The following is a 14,090-nucleotide window of genomic DNA, read 5'->3' as shown; positions in this document are numbered from 1 at the left end:
CTTTGGCGGATGTATCGTTTTTCATAGCAAAATGAAAGCTGCTTAAGCCTCTTGCCATAGCTATAAACCTGTTTTTCTAAAACTGCCACAGTTTTAATCGCTCAGCTACTAAACCAACTGGTCAGCTCATAACCAGATATTGCAAAATGATCAAAACCATCCATCACTTGAACCATTTCTGGGTGTATCATTCAACTGAAGATCATCTAAAAAAGTAACCATGCCATCCGAATAACTTTCCAGAATAGTTACAGTGCAGGCCCCAATAATTTGGGAGAACTCCGGAACTAGAAGAACACACACCACACACAGACAGAATCAACACTGCAAAAGACCATTTCCTGAATCTACATTTTCAAAATTCACAAAACATAATTTTAGTGTCAGAACAAGGGTATTATGAAGAAAGATCCATGAGTTGTTCACATCAAAACTTTAAAAATATTTAGCTCAACGAATAGTTAATCACGGATCTATGTAAATGATTTCTGCTTGCACCGAAGCACGCCGAAATCGCAGTAACTCTTTTAGCATCTCCCATCCCCCATCATTTGAAGCAGGCTTAACAGTCATTCTCTCGAGCACAGGTGAATTTGCAAGCAGATAATTGATGAAATCCATCTCGCATCTGACACCGGAGATGCAAGCGATTTTAACTAGCCGCAGTTGGTTGAGGGGACAATTATTGGAATCCTCTTCCCAAAAACTTGCGTCTGTTCCCTTCACGGTCTGTTTTTCTGGGCGAGCCTGAACAATAGTTTACAATTTTAGTAACTTAAAAATTTCCCAGACAGATCTATAATCAAGAATGTTTAATGTGTAATGTGGCCCAGTACACGAGGCTCTCGCGTTGTGGGGTCTGGAGAGGGTTAGATCTACACAACCTTATTCCGACCTGTGAAGAACCTGTTTTTCATTTCGAACCTGCAATGTCCAAGTCACAATGGAGCAACCTTACTGTTGCCAAGGCCCGTCCTCCTGCCAATTCACATATATTTCAGGTAATTAGTAATTACATGAAGGGGAAAACTTACCAACATCTCAAGCTCTAGTAGGTTAGGAGAACTTCTAAGAAGGCAGAGTGCCACCAAAACCTCCTCTTTATCATTGAAGTTTATGCATACAGATAAGTAATTGAGCTCAATGCACGGCGCACGCAGCCTTCCAGGTACACGTCCATCAGCCAAGTACTGGAAACAAATGGAACATCCAAAATGGTATAATCAACACATTAGATGAATATGGATATACAGATGTCCCCACAAAATTGTATCAGTCCATTGGGTTCGAAAATGATCGATTCATATGAAAACATAAAAAAGAGGTCATTCAAATAACAAGGATACCCTTCTTTTAAGTTTCTACTTCATATTAATATTATTTTTATTTTTTGTGTATGTTTGTGGTGGATTATTTATTTTGTTTTGGGGGGGGGGGGGGAGGGAGGATAAGAATCTTCTACAAACCAAACAGAATTGTAAATTGGCATGAGAAATGCAAAAACCGATAAATGACAAGAGTAGAACCAATACCTGCAAAAAATAACTCTGCACCTCGAGCCTCTGAATTTGAGGCAGATGAGCAAAAAACTTGATCAAATTGCTAGTATTGCCACGAGTCAAGTTTTTGTCATTTCCAACATTTTTATACAAAGCAACAGAAATAATGGCTAGACTGAAGGTATTCATAAAATTAATTTCTTCGAAAACACCTCCAATGTCAAAGAATCGGAGATTTGGAGCACGGATTTTAAGATGGGTGAAATCATCAAAGTTCATTAATGTCAACCGCTCGAGAAGAGGGCAATTAGATATAAGATATTCGAATACATCTTGGTCCATGGTAACGTGCTGAAGATCAAGGTTCTTCAAGCTTCTAAACCCTTCGAATGTTGAAGGAGGTTTTAACAAACAATTAAAGACTTCTAAATGAATCAAATCTCGGAAAGAGTATACAGAAGAAGGTAGCTTGTAGCGATGACCCCTCCAAATTTCAAGTATGAATTCTTTCACAGAGAGCCTTGACAAATAAAGAATCCATCGATCAATGTCACTGACATCTTGAAGATCCCGGTGAGAAAGCTTAAACTTTTGTATTGGGCCAGTATGAAGTAAAAGGACATGATCCACAATGTTCACAAGCTTATTCTTAATGACCATCGCATCTTGAGATAAAATACATACACCTTGATTATCAAATACAAGATGAGGAAGGGTAACCCATTTGTACCTCCACTTGCTTGACAAAATACTTGTCCTCACTGCATCCCTAAGTGACATATGTGACAAAATTTTGTCCACAATATGTCCTGGTAAGTTGCTGATCTTGTCTACCTCCATTTCCATTTTGCAAGGGAGCTCAAGTGGTTCCCTTTGCTTCATAATTACTGAAAATGAAATCAATGAAGGAGAAAAGAATAAAACTAGAAGCATTTGCAGTGATAAGGAGAGGAAGACATACTTGTAAATCGAAAAATAAATAAATAAATAAATAAATGTATGCTTTTCTTGTTTACAAAATTCTAAATTTCAACCCACCAAATATTCTTTTTAACTAGGTTCACTCATATCTATAATGACCCATGAGGTGTGGATACTTCTAAAACAGAAATTCATGTAGACCTCAAATCTATGTCCATGCAACATAATCCTCATTTTTTTTAATAGGAGTTTATTATTTATAAATTACAAATATAGAGAATCTGATATTCAAAAAAAAGATTTGTCATAATTTAAGTGTATATAATGAAAAGTAATTATTTGTCTTTAATTTTTATAGATCACACATATTCTCGTACATATATATCACCAAACAGTTAATGCTGTTTGATTCTTATACATACATTTTATGCACAAATATTTACAAATGCACAAATACGAACATTTGATGTGTAATACCAGTATCTAAATTTGGTTTTTCTAGTATCTGTATCATGTTTTATTCATATCTAACATCAATGCCCATGCTTCATGGATCATGACAAAAGAAGTAATGCATGAAGAAAGATAATGTTACAATAAGCAAACATGCTACTTCACAGTGTTGATGACAATAAATGCAAGTAAAAAGTTTCTTCATTACACACACCACACTTCCTCTCACATACGGACTCAGCAAAGCTTTGAATGAGGGGCGGACCCAACATTCTGGAAAACGTTATTTTAATAGGGTCCTATAAATAGTTAAAATTTAAAACATTAAGAAGTTACTTACTTATCAATAGGGTAAAGGTAAATGAACCGGGGACAGAGCTAGGAAAAACTACAGTAAGGAAAAAATAAAAAATACAGAATAAGGACATTATAAAATTGCAATAATAAAATTAAAGAAAAAGTAGAGAAAAAACAAAATCAAAAAGGTAATTGACCACTGTGGCTTCAAAAAAGTCATAAAGGAAATTAAAGGAATTAGAAGAAGAAGAGGAGTAATAGAGAAAAGAAAAATAGAGGTTTTTTTCTAAAAAAATAAATTTTTTTTTTTTTTGGGGGGGGGGGGGGGGGGGGGGGGGCGCGGGGGATTTCTTAATATTCTACAAATATATAGTCATAAATGTAAAAAAATTATAGCTTGTGGGGCCATCTGGGGGGGCATGTCCCCCCCACCCCGCCTTAATTGGTTCCGTCCGTGAATGAGACCATAGAAGACCTAAATTGATTGTTAGAATGTATATCCTTTATAATGTTGGGTCATTATGTAATTACCCATAGTAGTTAGGGTTATTGTGTAATTAGGGTGTCTAACCCTTGTTCTTTATATAAGCCCTATTTAGAGGGCTGAATAGTGTGTGAGACAATATACACATTTCTCTCAATCTCTCTCTCTCTCTCTCTCTCCCTATCTCTCATGAATCTGAACATGGTATTAGAGCGGTATAAATTCATGGGTGTGGGAAACGACAAGTGTGTTGCCCTTGTACGAGAGCGACTGGAATCGTGAGTATGTCGTCGGTGGTTTTGCAGGAAGTTCGTGTTGCCGGTAGGTTGAGAACATCACTCAAAGCCGTCATCGTCCTTAGTCGCCGTCAGATCTGAAGCCCGTAGTCGTCGTCGTCAGATCTGCAACCTCCTTCGTTGTCGTCAGATCTGAAGCCCCTTGGCCGTTTGTGTTGTTGCCGCGTCGTTCGTCAGCAAGATCGCCGACACCCACCGTCATCATTTGCAGAGGTGAAGCTTCATCTCTGCCTTTTTTTTCTTCGTCGGAAGTTGCGGAAGTTGTGTGGTGTCGCCGTTGTGTGCTTGCCGGAGTCTGTTGGTGGGATTGTGAAGAAGAACACTCCTGTTTGGTTACGCAGCTACACTATTCCAATCCTGGTTTACTAAAACCAGGATAGCAGAGACCTATTTTTGATCCAATCCAGTTATCCAGATCCGATCCGATTCCGATTCTGCATTTTTTCCAGCTCCAACTTGTTATATCTGGACACTGCCAAGGAGATATGGACCCGACTCCAACAGTTATATTCTGGTGCTGGTAATATAACCAGAGTTTATGAGGTGTGTAGACAATTTTTTGACCTCCAGCAAGGGACTCACAGTTTAGAAGAATACCTCTCACGGGCAATGGGACTGTGTGAAGAAATGAATATGTATCAGCCCATCACCTCTAATGTGAAAAGCATGCAGCAGCAACGTGAGGATTTTAATGTCGTTCGGGTTCTCACAGGATTGTCACAAGAATATGAACCTGTTCGTGCACAGATTTTGGGTAGCCCTACATTTCCCTCTCTACCTGATATGTTATCCAGACTCCAGCATGCCACTTTATCTAGTGGCGCTACTAGAAATGCTTCCAGTGGTGTCACTGCCCCTTCTAACAGTGACGTTCTGCCTTAGTTGTAAACCAGGGTGGCTTTCAGTCTTCTCGTGGAGGTGGTAGTGGTGGTCGTTTCAGCAGTGGCCGTGGTCGAGGCAAAGGCAGAGACTCAAAAATTTGCACTCACTGCGGTCTTACTAATCACACTGTCAATTACTGTTGGGATCTTCACGGGAAACCGTCATCTTCTTCCTATGCACATCAAGTGACTTCTAGTGATGGGGATTCTTCTCTCTCTGCCACAACCACTGCTCCACATGTGGCTGTTGAGCCTACTATGGTCACGATTCCCTGGGATGAGTATGCTCAGTTTCTATCTCAACAACGGACTTCCACCTCATCTTCCATGGGGTCCTTGGCTCAATCAGGTAGTGCCCCTGCATGTCTTTTGTCCTCTAGTCAGAGTCCCTGGATTCTTGACTCTGGCGCATTCGATCACATAACTGGTAGTTCTCATCTCTTATCTGATTTTTAGTCTGTTCCTTCCTCTCAAAGTGTTACTCTTGCTAATGGATCATCAACTAAAGTCTTGGGTTTGGGAACTGTTCATCTTACCCCTTCTATGTCCCTTTCCTCTGTGTTATATGTTCCTCAATTCCCTTTTAATTTGTTGTCCATTAGTAAAATTACTAAATCTCTTAACTGTTCTGTAACATTTTATCCCACATGTTGTCTTTTCCAAGATCTCAAGACAAAGAAGAGGATTGGTACGGGACATTAAGTGGGTGGCCTGTATTACTTCAATCTTGCACCATCTCCCATGGCTCTTCAATCATCTTTGTCTTCTTTCCAATGGCACTATCGTCTCGGCCATCCCTCACTATCAGTTTTGCAGCATCAAGTTTCCGGTCTTAGTCATGTTGAGTCTATGTCTTGTGAAACATGTTAGCTTAGTAAGCATTGTCGTGTATCTTTTAAACCAAGAGCTAATAATCGTGTGGCTAGTCCTTTCCAATTAGCTCATTCAGATGTATGGGGACCAATAAAACATATTTCTATTAATGGATTTCGTTATTTTGTGACTTTTGCAGATGATCATTCTCGGATGACTTGGTTGTTTTTAATGAAAAATCGTTCTGAGTTGTTTTCTATTTTTCAAATATTTCGCAAAGAAATCAAAACTCAATTTGGGTGTTCCATTAAAGTTTTACGTTCTAACAATGCCAAAGAATATTTCTCAGACCCCGTTTGAGACTTATTTTCATGCTAAGGGCATCATTCATCAATCTTCTTGTACTTATACTCCGCAGCAAAACGGAGTAGCTGAACGTAAAAATCATCATCTTCTGGAAGTCTGTCGTGCCCTTTTATTTCATATGCATGTTCCCAAACGTTTTTGGAGTGATGCTGTTCTTACGGCATGTCATCTTATTAATAGGATGCCCTCGTCAGTGCTAAAGGGTAAATCTCCTCATTCTGTTCTATTTCTTGACTCCGTCTCGTTTAATCTGACTCCGCGGGTCTTTGGCTGTGTGTGTTATGTCCATAACCTTGGACCTGGTCTTGATAAACTCGACCCTCGTGCAACTAAATGTGTTTTTCTTGGGTATTCACGCACTCAAAAGGGCTATCATTGTTACAGTCCTCATTTCCAACGCTATTTCACTAGTGCTGATGTAACATTTTCTGAGTCTATCCCATATTTTTCAGATTCTATTACTTCTCTCGATATTACTTCTGAGCCACCTTTGCCATCGGTTCCCTCTCAGTTTCCTGTTTCCGCACCTCCTCGCTCTGCTGTCCCATTGCAGGTTTATACTCGACGACCTCGCCCGCCTACTTCGCTTCCTCCATCTCCTTCAGAGTCTTCGGATCCGACGACTTTACCTGATGATTTGCCTATTACCCTTCGTAAAGGTATTTGGTCGTGTGTTACTGCACATCCCATTTCTAACTTTGTCTCCTATCATCATATTTCATCCTCTTTATCTTGTTTTTTATCCAAAGTATTTGCTACTTTTGTTCCAAACACTTTGCAGGCTACTTTCTCTGATTTGGGTTGGCGGCAAGCCATGGTAGATGAAATGGATGCCCTCCATCGTAATGGGACTTGGGATCTTGTTCCCTTACCTCCGGGCTCCAAACCGGTTGGTTGTAAGTGGGTCTACACAGTTAAATACCTTCAAGATGGGTCTATTGAGCAGTTGAAGGCTCGCCTAGTGGCAAAGGGGTACGCTCAAACTTATGGTGTTGACTATGATGAGACTTTTTCTCCTGTTGCTAAGATTTCTTCTATTTGGATTCTTATTTCCATTGCTGCCAATTGTAACTAGCCGTTGTTCCAATTGGATGTCAAAAATGCCTTCTTACATGGTGACCTGGTTGAAGAAGTTTATATGGAGCAACCACCTGGGTTTGTTGCTCAGGGGAGTATCGTCACACTGTTTGTCATCTTAAAAAGGCCCTATATAGATTGAAACAATCTCCACGGGCTTGGTTTGGGAAATTCTCTGAGGCGGCATTAGAATTTGGTCTTAACAGATGCCAGACCGATCATTCGGTATTTCACCTGCGCACTAAAGCTGGCTTCATTTTTCTTGTGGTGTATGTAGATGATATTGTGATCACAGGTGATGATTCTGCAGGCATTGCTAAGTTGAAGTTGTTTCTGCAAAATCGATTCAACGCTAAAAACTTGGGTAAACTTAGGTACTTCTTGGGTATTGAAGTTGCTAGATCCAAGGAAGGTATAAGTTTATCTCAACGGAAATATGTGTTGGATTTGCTAAATTAAACGGGTATGTTAGGTGGTCGTCCAGTTGATGCTCCTATGGATTCAAATACAAAACTTGTGTCTGATGAGGGTGATCTATTTAATGACCCAGGCAGATTTCGCCGCCTTGTTGGGAAATTAATTTACCTCACTATCACTTAACCTGATATTTCATATGCAGTTAGCGTTGTAAGTCAGTTTATGGGTGCTCCTAGAATGCCACATTGGATTGCTGTTATTCGGATTATCCGATATCTCAAGCGAGCTCCAGGTTTTAGGTTACTATACAAATCAAATTGTCATCTCAGGGTGGAAGGTTTTACAGATGCTAACTGGGCTGGTTCTCCTTCAGATAGGAGATCTACTACAGGCTACTGCACATTTGTAGAAAGAAATCTTGTTACGTGAAAAGTAAAAAGCAAACGGTGGTAGCTCGGTCTAGTGCTGAAGCTGAGTACAGGGCAATGGCACATACCACTAGTGAGGTGACATGGATACAAAATCTTCTAAAAGAACTTGGATTGACAGTTGAAACTCCTACTCCATTGTTCCGTGATAACCAAGCAGCAGTTCACATTGCATCGAATCCTGTGTTTCATAAGAGAACCAAACATATTGAGGTTGATTGTCATTTTACTCGGGAAAAAATATTAAGTGGTAGCATCTGTACTCCATTTGTGAAGTCTGAAGATCAACTAGCTGATATGTTTACCAAAGCACTGGGTCATAATCGGTTAAGGACTATCTATTCCAAGCTGGGATTATTTGATATACATTCTCCAGCTTGAGGGGCAGTGTTAGAATGTATATCCTTTATAATGTTAGGTCATTATGTAATTACCCATAGTAGTTAGGGTTATTCTGTAATTGTGTAATTAGGGTGTCTAACCCTTGTTCTTTATATAATCCCTATTTAGAGCGTTGAATAGTGTGTGAGACAATATACACATTTCTCTCAATCTCTCCCTCGCTCTCCCTATCTCTCATGAATCTGAACAATAACTATGATCTTAAAGTGGCTCAAATTTATGTTTTCCAAAATTAGGTTTCTAAACTAAGGTTCTCTCAAAGTTTTCAAAATTAATATTTATTGAAAAACAATACATGTCGAATGATCAAGGGCATTCCAAAAAGCCTCGAATGATAGGCAGATCAATCAAAAGTTTTGTAAAATCCAGAGCCTAAATAGAAGGCTCTCCAGTATGTGTCGATCGAAGGCTTGATCGATCGAACCCTATGAAATGTTATTTTTAGAAACTCTTTAGAAGGAATCAACTTAATATACTTCATGGTTCTCCTATATTGATTATAAATATAGTCAATCTACAATAACCTTTTAAGCATCTAACCATTCTAAAAAGAGAATCCTGTTTTTAGATTGAAAATACCGTGTTCCTTAAGTATTCATCGGATGTGATTGAGGGATTAAAGCAAGAAGTTCATCAGAGAAAAAAATAAATATGTTCAAAGTATGAGCAGAAAAATCGAACAAACCATGGAGAAACAGATTGTGCAAGGCGCTAATATGTTGATGGAACACAAAACCTGGAGATTCAAGTGAAGAGTTTGTGTGTTTATGTCAAGAGGTACCTAAGGGATTCTAAGGTGGGAATCTGGTAACCTGGTTGTACTATCTCTTTCTCATAGTAGATTGTTCATGACTGGAAAAAGTCCTGTGATTTTTTCCTGTTCAGGATTTCGGCATAAAAAAATCGCAGCTCTGCTCTCTTTTTATTTTCTATCCTTTATGTGATTGTGTAAGTGAGCATTAAACAACAAAATTTGAAACAAATGAATTTCAATCCACAATCAATGGTAATTAAAAATTTAGTTAAATTTTTTTTTAAAAAAAACCCATGAGAGCAATTCACCCCCTCTAGGTCTTATTTGCCTCACATACTTTGTTCTAATCAGAGCATAGGGTGACAGCCCTATATTTCACACTACATTTTCATTTTTTCATCTGCAAGCTAGATGCAATTAGCTCCATATTATTATAGTCTTTTCTTTATTGCCAATGACAAATATAGCTATTACTTTCCATAACAGAATGCAAGGATGCCTAAGGTACAAGATCGAAAAGAAAATATTTTTTGCTTTTTTAATTAGACATGGCTACAAGTGTTGGTTTCCAATATAACAACAGCATTTCGATTTTGTAACATCACAAATTTATATTTCATAACAAGGTGTATGCATATTCCGTGAACAAAAGTAATGTCAAGGTCTATATGTGGTGTCATTTTAGTGGAAGGTTGCACCAACATTGAAAGTTGTGATTGTAGAATAAAGACAAAGCCCAAATACTGAATTGACATCTTGCTTCAACCTCCATCAAGAACACAAATACACAATATAAAAAAAATAAGTGACGAAGAGACAATCCCGAAGTGAATAAATTAGGAAACTCGAATTAATTTAGAGTTATATCCAAAACTAATTATTATTTAGCTATAATATAATTATAAATTTATACTTATCAAAAATATATATATACTTATAAATTTAAAGGTCAATATTATTTCGTTAGGATTAAATTTGGAAAACTTATATATTGATTTTAAGTTGAAAACCAATTTAAAAGTTGTTTTTGCACTGTTCAGTGGATAGGGAGGGATGGAATATGCTTCTTGCCTTGTTTGGTATTTGTTGGGTCATGCCATTATCTTTGAGGAGCATGCTTGAAGCTTAAAGGGGATGTATAGTAAGCAAGTCAGCTTGAGACACTTGGAAGGTTGCTTCTTTGTGTATTTGGTGGGGGTATATGGCAGGAGAGGAATAGGAGATCCTTCGAAGGGGAGGAAACTTCTATTTGAGCTTTCAAATTACTTATTCTTAGTACATTATTCTTTGGGTTAGTGGGGGTTATCGTAAATCTGTGGAAGATATCTTGTTTATTGTGTATAGTTTGAGTTCCCTTGTGGTTATGTGCAGTTGTATTTGGGACACACTCCTTTTTGAGTGCCTTTTGATATTATCATAACTTATATAAAAAAGTTGTTTTGGTAAGGATTTTTAAGTTGTAAAAATTGACCTCTGTGTTTTCAAAAGATTTATTAAAAATAAAACACTTTGAATTTCGTTTGAACTTTATATATTTGAAACTAAACTTAATAAGCTTTCTAACAATATATTGTGTGACTAATTTCGAGTCTGTTTGACCCTTCAAAGAAATGTCCAAATTCAAGCTATGCGTTGTCAAGTTCAGAAGAAAAAGGTCAATCGATCAAAACCTGAATGTCAATTGATCGAAGTTACTCCAGAATAGCTCAATTGAGGGAACCCAGAAGTTGCCGATGAATTAATCAAATGATGCCCAGAGGTGGTAAAGACGTGCTTCCAAATCTGAAAAGGTTTCTACACCTTCCAAAGCATCAATTTTTAATTACTCCAATACTATAAAAAGGAGTTGTAGAGTTCTCTAAACATAAACATAAGGTTTACAACTGCGAGACATTAAGAGCTTCATTCTTATTCAATCACAAGTGAGGTTTTTCGTAGAATACGCTATATTATTGTGTGATTGAGTTCTAAAGTAAGGAGCTTCATTAAATATTTAAGATTGACCAACCACAATACTTACATATTAAGATTGAATGGATAGTGGCTGAGACCACTTTACTGATAGAGAAACTATATCGTGAGGAGTGAAATATGTTGACAAGCGGATAAACAACTTGGAGACTTTTGGGAGAAAGTTTGGCGCCATCTGTGTCGGGGAGGTTACTAAGGGTTTCTAGGATTTCGGAAACTGTTAACCTAGTTTGTAAATTTCCTTCCTCTAGCACCTGTGGTTTTCTTCCTTTGGGGTTTTCCATGTGAAAATCATGTGTTCTTGTGTGGTTGCATGATTTATTTATTTCTGTTATCTATACTTAAATGGTTTATATTCCTGCGTTCTAATATGATAATTAAAAAATTAGTGATTGCTAGTTCAAATTGGATAAGATTTATTCACCCTCTCTAGATCTATATTGGGCCTTATGCTAACTTTTGTATCAGAGTCATTTTATCAGGTATCAGGCTCTAAACAGGAAAAGGAAGAAGTTTTATATATAACAGATCTGCCTTTCTGTCAGTACTTTGAAGAATAAAGAACCATACCTCACTTAATATTCTCTAATGGGCAAGCTAAACAAAGTTATACAAGTTAGTAAGAGATGAATTCAATAAAAGATTAATCAAATGATGTACCCGAAAGAAGTTTCTGATGATAACATTCAAGTCCATGGTTGTTGAACAAAAAATCACTGCAGAAGATAATCAAAGTATTACAAGATCCCGAGCAAGTAGTATTTCTTTGATAAATAAAAATCAGACCATTACTAGTGAATTTTTGCCTTGCGAGGGAGGTAAAGGAAGACCATTGCACAATAAGTAAGAAGAGAATATGAAAGCAGGGTAGGTAGCCCACTTTTTACACCAAAATTGATTTTCAAAAACTTTGAGACCAACTAAAATAGGTCTTTGAGCATAATGCACCCAGAAACAACCGGGTAATTTAGTGGGGAGAGAAGTTCCATCGATAAACTTCTCCTAGCAACTATAATGTATCATCATAACAGGTCCAAAACCTTCTGAACAAGGCTATCCAAAAATAAGTAAGTCAAAATTTCCTGTCCTTTAAAGCAAGGAACTTTTTCACAGGCTTTGATGAAAAGCTCATTAAATTTTGTTAGGGTGGCTCAACAGGTCATTCTAACTACCGAATTCTCTAGAACTTTCATCAACACTAGATGTGATATTTCGCATAAACAAAGAATTTAGTCACAAAAAAATTATTAACTGAGGCTGTTTTGCTGCACGAATGTTCCAAAGATGAAATGAAATGTCATATTCTTGTAATCAAATATGGTGCACCTCTAACTGGCATTTTGTAGCTTAAAGAAAAAAAATGAATGTACAGTTTATGTGGATACTTGTGGAAGACTATGTTACCTGGACTTAGATACGTTTGTTGGGTACAGGTATCAATCCATGTGTTGGATGTGCAAAAGGACACATGGACAAGGCTAAATATTCGTATTATTTCATTCATTTTGAAGCAACAATATAATAATATTGAATTATTGGATTTGCTTTTTGGGTGCATGTCCAACCAAAAGTGTCGGACACATATCCCATACTCATGTTCGAGTATGGTGTGTCCAACATGGGTACTTCACCCAGTTTTGAAGAGCCTATGTAACATAGGTGGCATATCAGTTCACATATCATTTAGATCATGAAGAGAGAGAAAATAAAAAATAAAAAAATAAAAAAATCAGGAGGACAAAATAATAACACAAAGCTGGAAAATAAATCATACTCAATCACACTATATAGGACAAAATCATACCAAACTTACTTATGGGGGAAAAAATAAAGAGACTTTTCCTGATTTTAATCATACCCACAAAGCAATTTTTCAAGGGACAAAATCATTTTGAGATGTGTTTATTATTACAATTATTTATCAAAAAATAAAAATAAAAATAAAGAAAAACCAAAAGAGTAACACGTGAATTCTAGAAGGACAACTTTGTCACACACAGCAATAATTTCCACCACTGAATCCAAAGAGGATCCTAGGTTTGCCTCCTCCAATAACTAAGACCAATAAGAACATGCTTTCTATAACAGTAGAATAATGAACAATTCAATCTTCTTATTTATTTATTATTTTTATTTATTTATTTATTTATTTTTAAATGGACCCACGGCATTCTGGGTTAGACTAAAATTTACATAATTTGAAGTAGACATTAAATTTTCTGTAGGAGGATCAATCACAATTTTCGCAACATCAATTTCAATGTTTGAAATAAAAGCCCCATTTCACAGGCACAGATGAATTAAAGAATCATTATCAATTTCTCCATGAGGAAATAACACTACTTGTATCACCCACTTTACGTCTACCAAACCAATGCCTTAGCAAGATGATAACAGTTGCCAATCCTTCTTGTTTCATTACAATAATCTAAAACAATTAAAAAAAGAAATACAAAAATTTGACATATCACGACTGTGTATGAGTGTACACAAACATATATACATATATATATATATATATATAGGCAAGAAAGAGAAAGGAAATTAAAGTAGTAACTCCTTACCAGCAAGCAAAGAGCAAGCCCTTCTTCTCCGACTGTGAAGACTTCGCAGAAGAAATCGACTTTTTATATATAAATAATTGATATGTCCACAGAAATGTACATAAAGGCAGGCCCACAGTTGAATTATTTTTTGGGGTCAATATTAATGTCTCGTCCAGGCCTGGGCTGGTTTTGTTTGAGATGGATATATGCACAGAAATGTCCAAAAAGGCCCAAAATTGAATTTTGTTGCCTGACTCATTCATATAGGGCTACAATTCGGCCGTGCCCAACCCGAAATAACTCGAGCCCAGTCAGAAATTGTGTGGGCTTGGGTAATATTTTTCTAATTTCTGTTCAGGCTTGGATTATATATTTTGAGGCCGAATTCAATTCGGGCTGGGCTTGAGTTGATATGGATAAAGCTTGAAGCCCAATCCGAGCCCGAAAATATTATATATATTTATGATTATACTTGTGTTATAAGA

The 14,090-nt window shown here is 37.1% G+C and overlaps 1 protein-coding gene across 6 annotated transcripts; it reads right to left on the bottom strand.

Annotated features, from left to right (window-relative positions):
- Positions 1-207: 207 nt before the first annotated feature.
- Positions 208-13,677, bottom strand: LOC132277308 (F-box/FBD/LRR-repeat protein At1g13570-like). Of its 6 annotated transcripts, none has more exons than XM_059779137.1 (6): positions 13,624-13,672; positions 8,001-8,113; positions 3,214-3,261; positions 1,533-2,386; positions 1,035-1,190; positions 208-747 (listed from the first exon to the last, which is right to left on the bottom strand). In XM_059779137.1, the coding sequence occupies exons 4-6, from the start codon at positions 2,379-2,381 to the stop codon at positions 466-468; spliced, it is 1,287 nt and encodes a 428-aa protein (XP_059635120.1). In that variant the 5' UTR covers positions 2,382-2,386; positions 3,214-3,261; positions 8,001-8,113; positions 13,624-13,672; the 3' UTR covers positions 208-465. The 6 variants fall into 6 exon arrangements, with proteins under 6 accessions (XP_059635120.1, XP_059635118.1, XP_059635116.1 ...); XM_059779135.1 differs by lacking the exon at positions 13,624-13,672 and adding an exon at positions 11,720-11,780; XM_059779133.1 differs by lacking the exons at positions 3,214-3,261; positions 8,001-8,113 and adding an exon at positions 11,720-11,775 and having other exon boundaries at positions 13,624-13,664.
- Between the last annotated feature and the right edge of the window lie 413 nt (positions 13,678-14,090).

The sequence above is a fragment of the Cornus florida genome, unplaced genomic scaffold, assembly GCF_030987335.1.
Source record: "Cornus florida cultivar Cherokee Brave unplaced genomic scaffold, ASM3098733v1 CherokeeBrave_3.0.0_Hap2_Chr10, whole genome shotgun sequence".
Classification (NCBI taxonomy): domain Eukaryota; kingdom Viridiplantae; phylum Streptophyta; class Magnoliopsida; order Cornales; family Cornaceae; genus Cornus; species Cornus florida.
This window is presented reverse-complemented; position numbering and strand designations above follow the sequence as displayed.